At 37.0% G+C, this 16,874-nt stretch overlaps 1 protein-coding gene across 1 annotated transcript; it reads right to left on the bottom strand.

The window, feature by feature from the left end:
- Positions 1-1,076: 1,076 nt before the first annotated feature.
- On the bottom strand, positions 1,077-16,864 carry TEX55 (testis expressed 55). The gene is made up of 5 exons (XM_060639929.3): positions 15,518-16,864; positions 14,791-14,937; positions 12,951-13,013; positions 7,987-8,085; positions 1,077-1,210 (listed from the first exon to the last, which is right to left on the bottom strand). Exons 1-5 carry the CDS (start codon positions 16,718-16,720, stop codon positions 1,160-1,162), a joined length of 1,563 nt encoding a protein of 520 aa, XP_060495912.2. The 5' UTR covers positions 16,721-16,864; the 3' UTR covers positions 1,077-1,159.
- Between the last annotated feature and the right edge of the window lie 10 nt (positions 16,865-16,874).

Raw genomic sequence — 16,874 nt, 5'->3', positions numbered from 1 at the left:
GTCACATCACTCAAACTTTCCCCACAGGTTATCCAGCTTTCACCTGGTTTTGCTAGCCCACAATCAACAGACAGATTCCTTATCTGAGTGGAGAACATTTGTGGAGTCTGAGCACATGCACGTTTTATGGACAACTAAAGGAGCTAAATAAAACTCTGAAGTTATTAGGAGATTTTTTAAAAAGTATAATTATTAGAAATGACATTCAGGTATTAAAAAAAAAAGTAGGATTTGTGCTTTATTGTTCAAACAGAAACTTAATCCATTGTAATGCAACCACATAATTACACCGAGTCAGCAGTTAAACAGTATAAAGAATCAATTCTTTAATGTTGAAATAGAAATTAAACAACAGGTTCAGCTTACAAAAATAGTAGTAGATGATCATCTCAGTTATGAATGCTGGGCAGGTCCTCTCATACCAGACTATATTAAGGCCTTTTGCATTTAAATACCAGTTCTACTGGTTACACATTCCATGCAATGTGGATACTCTTCAGGGGATAAAGGTAATGAGGAAGTGTGATTCTGCCTCTCCCATAGGTATGCACATAGTAGTATAACATGTTTGAATTTTGCTGTAGGTTAAAAATCAGAAGAGAGGTATCCCTAGGATTAGATCAAATCACATCCACTAATGGCAGAAAGTAACAGGCGGGGTCAAATAGGAAAATAGTAAAAATATGTTGGAGGTATTAAGAAACAAGAAAAAAGAGATTACAACAATCACCTTCCATGAAGAGAGAAAAAAAGTGCTGCTAAAAATTATTTTCCACACATTTTCTGATTGAAAATTTTATACACAGTTTGGAGACATGATAGATTTGTATGCTTTATGAGAACTACATATAAATTGCTAATATTCTTTTTTTGATCTTCTTTGGGATTTGTGAACTTGTTATTATGCAGTGCTTTAGAGGAATGAGTATTGAAATATCAATGCATGGATAAGTATTACATGTATATATTTTGCATGATTAGCCTGAGGTATCTGTAACTTATGTGAATTTTTGAAGTGGACAGCTTATAGATTTTACTTAAAAATTAAGGACATATTTAGGCAGAATCACTACCAATGACCATTCAAAAATCATTTTTCAGAGTGAGAAACAGAACATAGTGTTGATACTGAGGGTTGTAAACAATGTTGAGGAGAAATTCATTCTTTGTAGGTTTCACATTTGTCTCTGTTTTCTATCATTTCCTGTACCTGAGGAGAATGAAAAAGAATTTTTTTCTACTTGCAATTTTGGACAACTTGGAATTACTGTTATCTTGTGATGTTAAAATACATAGAAATTTAAACTACAAAAGTCCTTCTACTGACCAAGACAAATAATTTAGACTTTGATAAATCAAGAATACCTGTTGCAATTTCTAGGGGAAATAATAAAATATTAAAAATTATTATGACAGTGACTCTATTCTGTTTGATACTGTAATTATAGGTACATATCATATACATTTGCCAAAACCTATAGAATTCACAACACAAAGAGAGAATCCTAACATAAACCACGGACATCAGTTAATAATAATGTATCAGTATTGGCTCATCACTATAAGAAGTGTAGCACACTAATTCAAGGTATCAATAATAGGGGAAATTAGAGGTAGAAAATCGGGAAAGGAGAAGGGAGTAAATGAGAACTCAATGTACTTTCTTAATTTTTTTTCTAATGTTTATCTATTATTGAGAGACAGAGAGAGACAGTGCATGAGCAGGGGAGAGGCAGAGAGAGGAGGAGACACAGAATCCGAAGCAGGCTCCAGGCTCTGAGCCGTCAGCACAGAGCCCAGTGCGGGGCTCAGACTCACAAACTGCAAGATCATGACCTGAGCCGAAGTCAGATGCTCAACCGACAGAGCCACCCAGGCACCCCAAGAACTCACTGTACTTTCTGATCATTTTTTCTGCAAACCTAAAAACTGCTCTAAAAATATAAAGTCTATTAATTTTTTGAAATCATCCTAATGGGAAACAGAAAAAATTAAGAGTGTATAACTTCTAAACTAATAGAAAAAATGGAGTGATAAAAGAAGGCAAAAGTAGAGGAAAAGAAATAGAACAGGTAGAACTAATAGACAGCATATGGTTGGACAATAGATGTAAATCCACATGTATCTTTAATAACATCAAATATATATGAGCTAAATTAAAAGCTTGTCAGATTTAAATAATGATAAAAATTTAAAAAGCATCTAAAACTTAAGGACAGTCAGTTAAAAGTAATAAGGATGGAAAAATCCATGTCATTTAAACATTGACTATGAGCCAAGAAGTCAAAGTTCATTATATCTTTTAATGAAAAGTAGTTCAATTTACCGGAAAGATATACGAATTCTAATTCATATGTATCTCATAACATAATCTTAAGTACATACAAATAGCATAAATTAACAGAACTATAGGAGACAGGCAAATCGACAGTCATATTGGAAGACATGAACAACATATTTAGCAAACTTGGTCAAATAGATATATTTAAAACACTTCCTAATAATTTCAGAATAAGTTTTTTTCAATTTTAAGTAATTCATTAATAGTTAAACATATGTTGCATCATAAAGCCAATCAATACATTTCAAATATTTGAAATCTTGTTTTATGAGTGAAGTGCAATTGGCTTAGAAGTCATTAATCAAAGGGAAATTAGAAAATCCAATATTTAATAATTTATATAAATAATGTCTCTAACCCCATGAGTTGAACAAGAAACATAATGAAAATTAGAAACTATTTTGAAGTAAGTGAAAATACCATGTAGTTAAACTTATGTGATAAAACCTTAAATGCATATGTTTTATACAAAAAAGTAAGATCTGCTTCCTATATGCAAGAGTAAGCACTCAAAAAATGAATCCTGCAGGGGCAACTAGTGGCTCAGTCAGTTAAGCACCCGACTCTTGATTTCAGCTCAGTTCACGGTCTCACACTTCATGAGATCGAGCCCTGTGTCGGGCTCTGAGCTCACAGCATGGAGCCTGCTTGTGATTCTCTCTCTTCTAGTCTCTGCTCCTCCCCCACTCATACTCTCTGTCACTCTTTCAAAATAAAATAAACTTAAAAAAATGAATCCTGCAAATAACAGCTATGTACTATGAATTAAAATCAGTTAATGTGATACACCACATTCACAACATAAAGGATAAAAATCAGATGATTATGTTAATAGATCCAGAAAAGGCATTTGACAAAATTTAGCACCCTCTCATGACAAAAACTCTTAACAAAGCAGGAATAGAAGGAAGTTACCTCAACATAATAAAGGCCATCTATGAAAGGCCCATAGCCAACATCATACTTAGTGGTGATAAAATCTTTTCCTCTAAGATCAGGAGCAAGGCAAAAATACCCACTCTTACCACTTGAACATAGTACTAGAAGTCATAGTCTGAGCAATTAGGCAAGACAAAGAAATAAAAGGCAACCAAATCAAAAAGGAAGAAATCATCTTTTCCACTTAAAATGGGTTGTATATTCTAGGTTTTCTGTAAGTAGAATTATTTTATTTTATTTCTAAGTGTTTATTTTGAGAGAGCACATATGAGTGAGTTGGGGGGGGTGCAGTAGAGAGAGTGGGAGAGAGAGAGAGAATCCCAAGCAGGCTCAGCACTGTCAGTGCAGAACCCAACATGAGGTTGGTTCTCACAAACCATATGATCATGACCTGAGCTAATATCAAGAGTTGGACACTTAACCAACTGAACCACCCAGGCATCCATGTAAGTAGAATAATTTTAGATTGTAGTCTGACTGTTATGAATACTATGTTGTGTAGACTGAATTCCACCATATTCTTCTGATAAATGTTGAAGTAGAAAAAAAGAATTCTAAAATTCTTATAGAACCACCAAAGACCTTGAATAGCCAAATTAAGCTGGAGAAAAAAGAACAAAGATGGAGGCATCACACTTCTTTATTCCAAAATATATTACAAAGCTATAGTAATCAAAACAATATGGTATAGTATAAACACAGATATATAGGTCAGTAGAAAACAGAATAGAGATCCCAGAAATAAATCCATACATATACAGTCAACTGATCTTCAACAGGGTGCCAAAGATACACAAGAGGGAAAGGAACCTTTTTGCAACAAATGTTGCTGGGAAAACAGGAAAGAATGAAATTGGATCCTTAATAAAAATCATCAAAATGGGTTAAAGACTAACACATAAGATCTGAAACTGTAAGATTCCTAGAAAATAACATAGAGGGAAAGCTTCATGACATTGGTCTTGGCAATTATTTCATGGATATGACACCCAAAGCACATGCAACAAAATTAAATAGGTGGGAGTACACCAAATTAAAATTCTTCCACATAGTAAAAGAAACAATCAATCTCCCACCTACAGAATGGGAGAAAATATTTGCAAACCATATAGGGAGTTTATTTCCCAAATATATATTGTAATTCCTACCATTCAATAGTAAAACAAAAAACAAAAACCCTAATAACCTACTTTAAAAATGGACCAAGGACTTCAGTGGACATCTCTGCAAAGAAGACATACAAATGACCAACAGGTATATGAAAAAATGCTCAATGTCACTAATCATCAGGGAAATGCAAATCAACAACCACCATGAGACATTATTGCACACTAGTTGGGATAACTATTACCAAAACAACAAAGACAATAAATGTGGAGAAATTGGAGCCTTTCCTGCTATTGGTGGAATGCAAAAATTGTGTAGCCACTATGGAAAACAGTATGGAGATTCCTCAAAAAATTAAAAATAGAAATACCACTTCTGGGATTGCTCTATTTATCCAACAGAATTGAAATCAGGATCTTGAAGAGATATGATCATTGGAGCACTGTTTTCATAATAGCCAAGACGTGTAAATAATATAAATGTCAATCAACAGATAAATGAATAAAGACAATGTGGTACATACATGTAATAAAATTCTAGTCAGTCTCAAAAAAGAAGAAAATTCTGCAATATGTGACAACATGGATGAATGAGGACATTATGCTAATTAAAATAACCCACTCACAGAAAGACAAATACTGCATCATTCCACTACATGAGGTATCTAAAGTGCAAAGTCATAGAATCAAAGAGTGGAATGATGGTTGTCAGGAGCTTGGGGCAGGGGAAAATGGGGAGTTACTAATTAGTGGGCATAAAGTTTCAGTTAAGCAAGAGGAATAAACTGTAGAGATTTCCTATACAAAATTATACCTATGGTCACCAATAATGTGTGGTACACTTAATAATTTGTTAAGAGGGTAGATCTCATGTTAAAAGTCATTACCACAATAAAACTTTATTTTTTTTTTGGAAAATAAATGGAAAAGACAATCAACAGATGCCAACTCCAAGATGATCCAATGTTGAGGTTATCAGATAAGTGTTTTTAAAGCACCTATTATAACTGTGTTCAGTTAAGTAAAGTCAAACATACTGGAAATCAAAGAAAATATAAAATATCACAGAAAATAAATACAAAATAAAGAAAACTGAAAAGATATTTTAGAACTGAAAAATAAAAAATTCACTGGATGGGCTTAAGAGCAGAATATAGATGACAGAAGAGCCAGTGAACTTGAAAATGGAGCCAAGGAGTTATTTGATCTGGAGAGCAAGAAAAGTTAAAAGAAATGAGCAGAATTTAGGGATCTGTGGGATAATATTAAAAGGTCTAATATAAGGTTAATTTGAGTATCAAAAAGAGAAGAGGAAAATAGAGTATGGGGCAGGAAAATACCTGCCTGAGCCAACTTCCAAAACTTGGTGAAAGGTGTAAATTTATAAGATTTAAGCAGCTCAGGGGTGCCTGGGTGGCTCCGTCAGTTAAGCATCCAACTCTTCGTTTCAGCTCAAGTCATAGTCTTGTGATTCATGAATTCAAGCCCCACATCGGGCTCTGCACTGGTAATGTGGAGCCTGCTTGGGATTCTCTGTCTCCTTCTCTCCCTGTCTCTCCCTGGCTTGTGCTGTCTCTCACTTTCTCTCTCTCTCTCTCTCTCTCTCTCTCTCTCTCTCAATAAATAAATTTAAAAACACCTTAAAAAAAAGATTCAAGCAGCTCAGCTAACTCCCAGAATTATGAATTCCAATGAACATCATGATAAAACCTCTGGAAACTAAAGAAAATGACAAGATTGTGAAGGCAGCCAGAGAAAAATGGGACACTATATACAGGGGAACAACAATTTGGATGACTGTGGATTTCTCCTCTGAAACTATGAAGGCCAGAAAGTGATGAAACTACATTTTTAAGAGCTGGACAAGGCAATTCAGAATTCTATATCCAGCAAAAATGTTCTACAAGAATGTGTGATAGATTTTCAGATAAAGGAAAACCAAGAGTGTTCTCTGCCAGCAGCAAGCAAAAGAGGCTGAAAGAAGTTTTTCAGGTTGAAATGAAATAATTTCAGAGAGAAACATGGAAATTCACAAATGAATGAAAAACATTAGAAATAGCAATTATCTGGATAAATGTAAAAGATTACTTTTTTTCTCCCTCTCTCTATGTGTATACATATATACACACATATATATGTATGTGTATGTGTGTGTGTGTGTGTATATATGTATATATATACATATACATATATACGTATATATACGTGTGTATATATATGTATATATATACATATACATATATACGTATACATATGTGTGTATATATGTATATACATGTATATATATACATATACATATATATATGTATATATATATATGTATATATATCTGTATATATATATACAGTGAAACGTTAGGGATATATATTGTAATTCCTAGAGTGATCATTAAAAAATAATAGGAGGTATAGCTAAAGCCAATACATAAATTAAAGTAGAATACTAAATTTATTCAAATAATCCAAGAGAAGGCAATAAAAGAGGAACAGAAGAATAAGACATAAAAAGAAAACAAATAAAATGAGAGCTCTAAATTCAACCATATTGATAATTAGGTTAAACACTGATGGTTTAAACCAGGAGGTGGCAAACTTTTTCTGAAAAGAGCTGAATAATACACATTTTAGCATTGCAGTACACAAAATATCTGTTGCTGCTGCTGAATTCACCTCCCCCTTCCCCTTCTTTCATTTACTTCTCTTCTCTTTTTCTTCTCCCCCTCTTCTCCTCCTTCTTCAACTACTTTATTTAAAAAAAATTAAAAAAATTTTTTTAATGTTTATTTTTGAGAGAGAGAGAGAGAGAGAGAGAGAGAGAGAGAGAGAGAATGAGTGGGGGAGGGGCAGAGAGAGAGGGAGACACAGAATCTGAAGCAGGCTCCAGGCTCTGAGCTGTCAGCACAGAGCCTGACACGGGGCTTGAACTCACAAACCGTGAGATCGTGACCTGAGCCGAAGTCGGACGCTCAACCGACTGAGCCACCCAGGCGCCCCATTTAAAAATATTTTTTTAACATTTATTCATTTTTGAGAGACAGAGAGAGACAGACTGTGAGCAGGGGAGGGGCAGACAGAGAGAGGGAGACACAGAATCCAAAGCAGGCTCTAGGCTCTGAGCTGTCAGCACAGAGCCCAATGTGGGACTCAAACTCACGAATGGAGAGACCATGACCTGAGGTGAAGTTGGACGCTTAACCAACTGAGCCACCCAGATGCCCCAATTTAACCACTTTAAAAGGGCAAATTCTTTCGTAGCTTTTGGGCCATTTAAAAACAGGTAGCCCACAGTTTGCCTACCCTTGTTCTAAATGGTTCAGTTAAAAAGTAGAGATTATCATAAAAGATAAGAAAGACCCAACTATGTGGTACTTACAAGAGACACAATTTAAATATAAAGCATTGTTAGGTTGCAAGTAAATGGATGAAAAAATATATACCAAGTAAACTGTAAGGCTGGGCTGGCTATATTAATATGAGGGGAAATAAACTTCAATAAATAAAACTTCAAGGCAAAGAATATAACCAAGGAGAAAGATAGACATTTCATAACGATAAAAGAGTCAGTTAATCAGAAAGACATAATAATCATAAATGCATGTACCTTACAGTTTTCAGAAAATTTCCTGGCCTTAGTGTGTAGGAAAAGAGAACCCAACAGGAACCCTGCAGACCCTTGAGTTGAGATGATGGAGCTGAAATCCTAGGGAAATCAAGACAGTTATGGTCACAGGGCAGAGTGCCAGAGAGGAGAGAATGGTACAGAAAGAACTCTGGAAATCTGCAGAAGGTCCCCTTCCAGTAATCCCTTGCATATAGATCAGTGCATGTATATGAGAAAACTACCAGAGGCCATGGAAAGAACCAACCCAGGAATAGTGCCTATTACCACCAGTCAAACTAGAAAACCTCATGATTCATGGGGCATTGGGTGAAATACTCAAAAGGGTCTTGTCTCAGTAGTGGGGACTAATTAGCCCTAAACTGAAAACTGATCTGCTCCACTCTAAAAAAAAATCTTAAAAGCAAAATCTGAAAAGATCAAGCTTTTTCCAAGTTAATTAGCTAGGCCCCAAAATAAAGTCCAAGAACATTTACAGGAAAACAACAACAAAAATCCAGCACCCAGAAAGGCAAAATTCATAATTATCTTACACCAATCAAAAATTACCAGGCATATACCTACAACTAATACAATATCATGTGTCAATTATATCTCAATAAAAAAATTGCTAGGCATATAAAGAAGCAGGAAAATAAAAACAGTTATCATAACTGCATTCTCTGTTTAAAAAGTAAAGTAGAGGGGTGCCTAGGTGGCTCAGTCAGTTGAGTGTCCAAATTTGGCTCAGGTCATGATCTCACGGCTTGTGAGTTTGAGCCCTGCATCAGGCTCTGTGTTGACGGTTTAGAGCATGGAGTCTGCTTCAGATTCTGTGTCTATCTCTCTGCCCTTCCCCCTTATGCTCTTTCTCTGTCTTTCTCTCTCAAAATAAATAAACATTAAAAAAAAAAAAAAAGTAAAGTAGAGATATCAACACTCTACAAAAGACACCAACTAAACTCCTAGGGATGAAACTACAAAACTTATAATGTATGTAGTGAAAAATACACTGGCATTTTATTATTAATGGTACTTTAGACACTGCAGAAGATTAGTAAACCTGAAGACACAGTGATAGAAAGTATCTAAAATGATACAAAGGGAAAAATTTAATAAACAGAGAATGAACTTCAAGTGGCCCATTATATGTATAATTGGAGTTCCTAGAGGAGGAGGCAGGGACAGAAAAATGTTTGAAGAAATAGCGGCTGAAAATTTTCCAAATAGAATGAGTCCACAATTCGTAAAAGTTCAAAGGACCACAGCACAAGATACATGAAGAAAACTGCAACAATTCACTTTAAATGAGAATATAAACTGATCAGAGTACTTTGGTGAACCTTTTGGCAGCCATCTTTTAAAGCTGAACTTATGTCAATACCCTAGGACTTAGTAGTCCCATTTCTAGGTATGAACCCAGTAGAAATGAATGTACATGTGCACCAAGAAATAAGTACACAAATGTTCACTGCAGCATTGTTCATCACAACCAAAACTCTAACTCAGAATAGAAACTACAGAAATGAGGGGTGCCTGGGTGGCTCAGTCGGTTAAGTGGCCGACTTCGGCTCAGGTCATGATCTCGCGGTCTGTGAGTTTGATCCCCACGTCGGGCTCTGTGCTGATAGCTCAGAGCCTGGAGCCTGCTTCTGTTTCTGTGTCTCCCTCTCTCTCTGCCCCTCCCCCATTTGCGCTCTGTCTCTCTCTGCCTTTCAAAACTGAATAAATGTTAAAAAAAATTTTATTTATTTATTTATTTATTTATTTATTTTTTGAGACAGAGAGAGACAGAGCATGAACAGGGGAGGGTCAACGAGAGGGAGACACAGAATCTGAAACAGGCTCCAGGCTCTGAGCTGTCAGCACAGAGCCCGACGCGGGGCTTGAACTCACGGACCGCGGGATCATGACCTGAGCCGAGGTCGGCCGCTTAACCGACTGAGCCACCCAGGCGCCCCTAAAAAATTTTTTTAAAAAAAGAAACTACAGAAATGAAAAGGAATGAATATGCATAAGATGAATGAATCTCATAAACATACTGTTGATCAAAAGAAGCCAGCCGCCAAATAGTACATAATATTTAATTTCATTTACACAAAAATCTAAAAAAGCCAAACTAATCTAGAAGTCAGAATAGTGGTTATTTTATAGAAGAGAAAGGGTAGTGATTAGACTCAGGTGCCACGTGGGATTCTGAGGAGCTGGTAACGTTCTATCTCTCGACTTGACTGGTGGTTTCATGGGTTTAGCCAATTAGTGATAATTAGTCAAGATGTACAGTTTTTATCTGTGTAATTTTCTGCACGTATGCTTGAAAAGTTTTTTAAATGAAAATAGATATAGTTTACTACATTACCAAAGTAAGGGAGAAAAATCACGCAGTCATCACAATAGATATAGAAAAATAATTTGACAAAACTTAATGATTCGTGATGAAAAACTCTCAGAAAACAGACTAGATGAGAACTTCCTTAATATGATTAATAGTATCTATAAAACGGAGCAAACAGCATACTTAAAAAGGGAAAACTTTTTTAAAACAAGATCAAGAGCAAGCAAGGTGAACCACTGTACCTACTTCAATTCAATACTGATTCTACTGGAGATCCCTAACTAGTGTACTATATCAGTCAGTGTCCCGACAGGAAATAGATGGCACATTCAAAATAGAAGAATTAGGGGCGCCTGGGTGCCTCAGTCAGTTGAGCATCTGACTTCGGCCCAGGTCTTGATCTCATGGCTTGTGAATTTGAGCCCTGCGTCGGGCTCTGTGCTGACAGCTCAGCCTGGAGCTTGCTTCAGATTCTGTGTCTCCCTCCCTCTCTGCTCCTCCCCTGCTCACGCTGTCTCGCTCTCTCTCTCTCTCTCAAAAAGGTAAATAAACATTGAAAAAAAAAGAAGAATTCAATGAAGATTCATCCAGAAAGGGTTTGTTTAAAAGAATTAGGCATAGGGGAGTCACAGGAGATAACACAATAATCCAAAACTAGTAAAAGTGGAGCTAACCTCTTAACCTCGAAGGTCAGAAGAGAGGACATTACTGAAATTCAGAAACAAAGAATCATATAAAAAGATGCCTTGAGAGGAGCAGTGACCTCCAGACAACTCAAGACAGATCATAAGGGAAAAGGCCAGGGAAATAAACCTGATTTCACCTTCTTTCCTGCTTCCAATCTTCCTCTAGGTTTCCCATTGGGTTAACCCAGCTGGAAGTCAGAAGGAATGAGAGCCTGTTGATCTAGTCCATATGGATTAGCTACTTTGTACAACAGAAAAGAGAAAAAGGTAGATCTGAAGGGATAAAGAGAAGATACATAATACATGCAGTAAGACAAGGAGGGAAAAAGGATAAAGATTGGAAAGATCAAATAAAACTGTCACTATTTGTAAATGATATGACTGTATATGGAAACACCCAAAGTATCTACAAATACATGTTTAGAATTAATAAGTTGAGTTTAGAAAGGTTGCTGGATATAAGATCAACAAAAAAAAAAAAAAAATGGCTGTATACCTATATGCCAGGAATTAGAACACGAAATTTTTAAAAAATTCTATTTCCAATAACATCAAAATTATAAAATACCTACAAATAAGTCTATCAAAAATATATAAAACCTTTGTGCAAAGAATAAATATACTGAGACAAATTAAAGACATAAATAAATGGAGAGGATAAAGGACTGGAAACACTCATCATGTCAAGCTATTCCTTCTTCCCCAATTGATCTACAGATTCAATGAAACCCTAGTAAAAATCCCCCCAGTGTGTGCTTCTGATTGTGTATGTGTGTATGACTTGACAAATAATTGTAAATATTGATATGGGAATGGACAGGCCTAAGAATATCCAAGATATTTTTAAAGAAAAATAAGATATGAGGACTTGTTCTGACAGATATTATGACTTATTTTAAGGCATATGAATTAAGACAGTCTTGTATGGAGCAAGGATAGACAAATATACCATCAGAATCAAATAAAAAGCAGTATGGGACATATGGTCTTTTACATAAAAGGTGCTGGGTCAACTGGATGTCTGCTTAGAACAGAAAATGAAACTTGACCCCTCCTCACAGCCTACACAAAATCAATCCCAAACTGACTGGAGATCAATGTCAAAGACAAAATAAACAAAATTTAACTCCTCCAGCCTGCCAAAGAAATTCCACAAACTTCTGAGATAATATAGGGGGCTACGGTCAGGAGTTTGGACTAAGGAGACACTTCTAAAATAGGACAGCAGAAGTGATAATCATAAATTTAAAAGGTTGTTAAGGTTGACTATATCAAAATTAAGAATTTCTGTTTATCAAAGGATACCTTTAGGAGATAAAAAGGGAAGGCATAAAGTGGGAGAAGAAACATGCAACAAACACAACAAAGGTTTATGATTTTCTAGAATACATATAAAACTGTTTTAAATGAGTAAGAAAAAGACAAAAAATGCCATAGAAAAAGAAGTTATTTCCAAATGGCCAATAGACAAATGACAAGGTATGCAACCGCCTTAGTAATCAGAAAAAGCAGATCAAAGTTGCAGTGATTACTATTTACCCATCAAAACAGCTAATGCTAAAAAGACATTAGCATTCAACGCTTTAAAAGTGCTCCCTTCATGGGGTACCTGGGTGGCTCAGTTGGTTGAGCATCTGACTTCAGCTCAGGTCATGATCTCACAGTTTGTGGGTTCAAGCCCTGCATCAGGCTCTGTGCTGACTGCTTGCTCACGGCTTGGAGCCTGCTTCAGATTCTGGGTCTCCTTGTCTCTCTGCCCCTCCCCCACTCACGCTTTGTCTCACTCTGTTTCTCAAAAATAAATAAATGTAAAAAAAATTTTTTTAAGTGCTCCCTTCATGATAATCTAGTGAGTTGTACATGTCTTGTTTTGTACATGTGTATGTGTGCTATCTTTATTGTAATAAATAGAATTAAAACATTGTTCTTTTTCTCCTGTTCCATACCTGGTACAGCATAAAACTCAGGGGGTCCTCTGGCTTTTCATAGACTAAGTTTTCAGTGATCTGCTGAGAAAGAGCATGAGGCATGGCATTATGGTTCTGAACTAAAGTAATGTGGTTAGGTTATATGTGAAGAAATCTCATGCACTGACCTAGTGTGCACCATAGCCTTTTAAAGAAATTCATGTATCTCTACAAAGTGACAAATTACTTTCTTACTAGTCATAAAATCAGGCAAATTATGGTAAAATTTAGAGGAATAAAAATTTAGCAATAATAGCAATGGATACTTTTCTAGTTCCAAGATCAAACAGGTACTGAGACAGTTTTGGACAAAGTTTTTGTTTTGAGAATTCTGATTTTGCTAGACTGAGAAATTAGTGAATTAATCCCTTTATTTAAAAGAAAAGCCTTTTGAATAAATTAAAAACACTATATATCTTTACATAGAAACTTCCCTGTGAGCCATCTGATTCTAAAAAGGTGAAAAAGATATTTAGTGTTTGTAATGATAAATGAGAAAACATATACAAAACTTCAGAAATTCACTTCCATACTTTGTTGTTGTTTAATAACCCAAAACATCAGAATAAAGTATAAGCAGAATTCTCATTTGCAGGGAATAACAGTGGGGCAAGTTCCAGGTATAAAATAGTTAACATCCGTTAAATGCACCATGCCAATTATGTATTTCATATATGTTTCTATTGAGCACATATTTGATAACTAATTTTTCTTACAATAACGTTGCATTCGCAAGTATTATTTTTCCTTGGCAGATGAAGAAAATTATAGAATAATTTGAATTGTACTTTCTTCAACAGCTTTCCTCCTTCAGTTTAATAATTAGTAGTTCTTTGATTAAAGCCAGAAAACCCAGCCATTAGCACTCTCCCACAAAAGGACATTTTAAGAAAGAAAAGGCAGAGAGCAGGGTTAATGAAGTAAAATCACTCATCTCTGTTTTATATGGGGAAATTGAGATTCACTGTTTATTAATTTTCTCCAAATCACAAAGATGAGAAGTGGCAAAGTTAGGTTGAAGCTTTGGGCTAACAGATTGCATAATTTGTGCTCTTGCTTCCATACCCTACTTCTTTAAACTTAAGTTTCTCCAGTAAAGTGGATTTTTTTTTTCTAGTTTAAATGTTTTCATTTGAGATGGGCCAGTCTTACTTTCCACCTTTCTAACCACAAAGTTACTACACGTGCACATTTTAATATACACACATGTGCCTCGTTGGTTAATAATATTAACATAAAAATAAATATGTCAGGCAAACAAAAACAAAAACCCACCAAAACCCAAAAATGTTATAAATGTGATAATCTCTTATAATTCTATATTGGCCATGGAAATGTCATAGTTTAAAAGAGGCTCCAGCCCCATCTCTGGAGGTCAAAGAATTAAAAGCAACTTTTCACTACTTCTTTTCCCCCCTAAAGAATGCAGGTTTTTAGATGGTCACAGGTTGGCATCTTTTGAAAGTATTACATACCTGGCTGAAAAAGCTTTTTTTCTCTCAAATGCCAATATTTTGTCCTTCCTTCCCAGTCTGACTCAAACTTTAACCCTTGGCCATGTTTTTCCATATCAACTAACCTGCCTGATCTCTAATCCCTCTAAAGGGCTTTACATCATGGTAAGTAGCATTCTTTGGTGTTTATCATTTACTACTTTTGGTTGAATACATCTTAGTGCATTTGCTGACTTCTCAATGAGATTATATCCCTTTTATAAACAAAGGCCATTCTTGTACCTCTAAAATCCAGGTCCAAGTTTGTTTTTTACATTGTAATTACTATAAAACTCGCTCTTAAAGAAAGGGATTGAGAGATTTACCTGGAATATTTGCAGAATGTGGTGTTTCTCCATGTATCGTAGTGCAACTTGATAAGGATCTTCGTATACGATAGGAGGGAATTGTCTCCTAGAAGTCTGACTGTATCCAAGAGGCCTCTTTCCTTCTTGGTATTCTGGAATATCATCCTGCAATAGAAATATACCCTCCACCCCCACCCCCAGAGAGTCTTTAATAAATGGAAAAGCCCCAGGAAGCTTTGTTGTTATTGTTGCTGTTTATCTTTGGAATCTGGTGTTGATGGAACCTGGACACCAGGAATTGGAGATAAGATACATTATGATGACAAACCTGGCTGATCCTCCTGACAATATAATGCACCTCAAGTCCCGGGAACTACCTAAGGTATCTCCAATCTACTTCAAATACTTTTCCCTTCACAAGGACCTCCAATTGACTCCAAATTCCTTTTCTTTGGTAGAAGCCCAGAGAAGGGAAATGACTTAGCGCCCCACAGTAAGCAGCAGAACCAAGACTCATGAATCCTGGTTCACTGATCCTTCCTGAATGGCCTTCCAGTAGCAGAAGACGCAACCCATCTATTTCCCACCCTTCTCCTGCCCTTCCTGAATAAACCATGATGTGTAGGTTATTCCTCATCTTTGATCCAACATGCACCCTCTTCCTGTCCTGCCCTCATACCACCACACTAGGCCCCTGGCTTGGCCTCCAATTTCCCAGGTGGTATCAAATGCCCCTTTAACCTACAGGCTTGGTTTCTATGGCTTTAGTTTTTTCTTGACCGATGGTATAGTCCAGCTTGGATGAGATACAGGGAAATCTCTGGGAATAGGCTTGGTCTTTTGCTTGGAAGTTACTGGTGCATCTGGTATTAAATGAGTCAAATGCTTGCAGACCGGTTACACTTCCTGTGTCAGTTTCAGTTGAAACTGGGGAACTGTCCTGGTCTATTCCTCTGGCCTCAAATTTGCAGGGTTCTACTCTGAATTCAGCTTCTTTGGACTCCTTATTGTCACCAGATTGCGTAAATATTCTGTCATCATACTGGCCAGGTGCTCCATAGTCAGCCAGATAGTCTTCTCTGGGGTAATTCTCTTCATCCATTAAGTGGTCAACCTTGTAATAGTCACTGGAGTCAGTCTTGTCCACTGTAAGGTGATCAGCGTTATTTTCAGCCTGGTCAGCAGTTTGCTGTTCAGCTAGTTCAATAGCTTCCTCGCATACCTCGTGGTGAGTCTTTATAGACGTTCTGGAGTCAACCTGGTTAGACGGTATATAGCCAATCGGTTCAGAAGTTCTTCGTTTAACCAGGCCACACAATCTGCTGTCAATCTGTTCAGAAGTTCTTCGCTCAGCTTGGCTGGACATTCTGTGGTCAATCTGTCCAGAGGCTCTTGGTTCAGATGAGACAGACAATCTATGGTCAATCTGTTCAGAAGTTCTTTGGTCAGATTGGTTAGACACCCTACTGTCAATCTGCTCAGAAGAACTTCCTTCAGTCTGGTTGGACATTCTGCGGTCAATCTGTCCATCAGCTCTTCCTTCAGCCTGGCTGGACCTTCTGTGTTCAATCTGTAGGGAAGTTCTTTGTTCACGCAGAAGAGACATCTGGCTGTCATGATGGGCTTGGCCAGATGTCTTCTCATACATTCTTTGGTCATCCTGATCAAATGCACCACCCTGAGCAACATCAGCACGGTTGTATGTTCTGAGATCAGCCTGGTCAGATGTTTGGCCACCAGTGGGTTCATATACTTTATGGTCAGTCTGTCCAGACACTCTTTGGGCAGCCTGCTCAGCCCTTCTGTGATCATTCTGGTCATCTACCTCTTCTTCATGCTGGTTCTGCCAGTTGTCTTCCTGGTTGTCTGTCCTGCTGTCATCTGGGGACTTGGCTGTGCTTTCAGGTCCCAAGGACTCCGGAGGAGCCTCTTTGAGAGGTTCTTCCATCTTCTGCCCTGCTGGTCTAGGTTGCCAGACGCTGTGGGTCTGGCCGAGTTGGTCGCCTAGGTGACCTTCAGGGGCGCGCACGTCGCTGCTCGAGGGCTTTGTTTGGCCTCGGCGCGCAGGCTCTTCCGGGTGCGCGGGCGCCGCCCCTGCCCGG

This window comes from Panthera onca, chromosome C2, assembly GCF_046562875.1.
Source record: "Panthera onca isolate mPanOnc1 chromosome C2, mPanOnc1 haplotype 2, whole genome shotgun sequence".
Taxonomy (NCBI): domain Eukaryota; kingdom Metazoa; phylum Chordata; class Mammalia; order Carnivora; family Felidae; genus Panthera; species Panthera onca.
The sequence above is the reverse complement of the archived record's forward strand: the minus strand, read 5'-3'. Positions and strand labels throughout refer to the sequence as shown.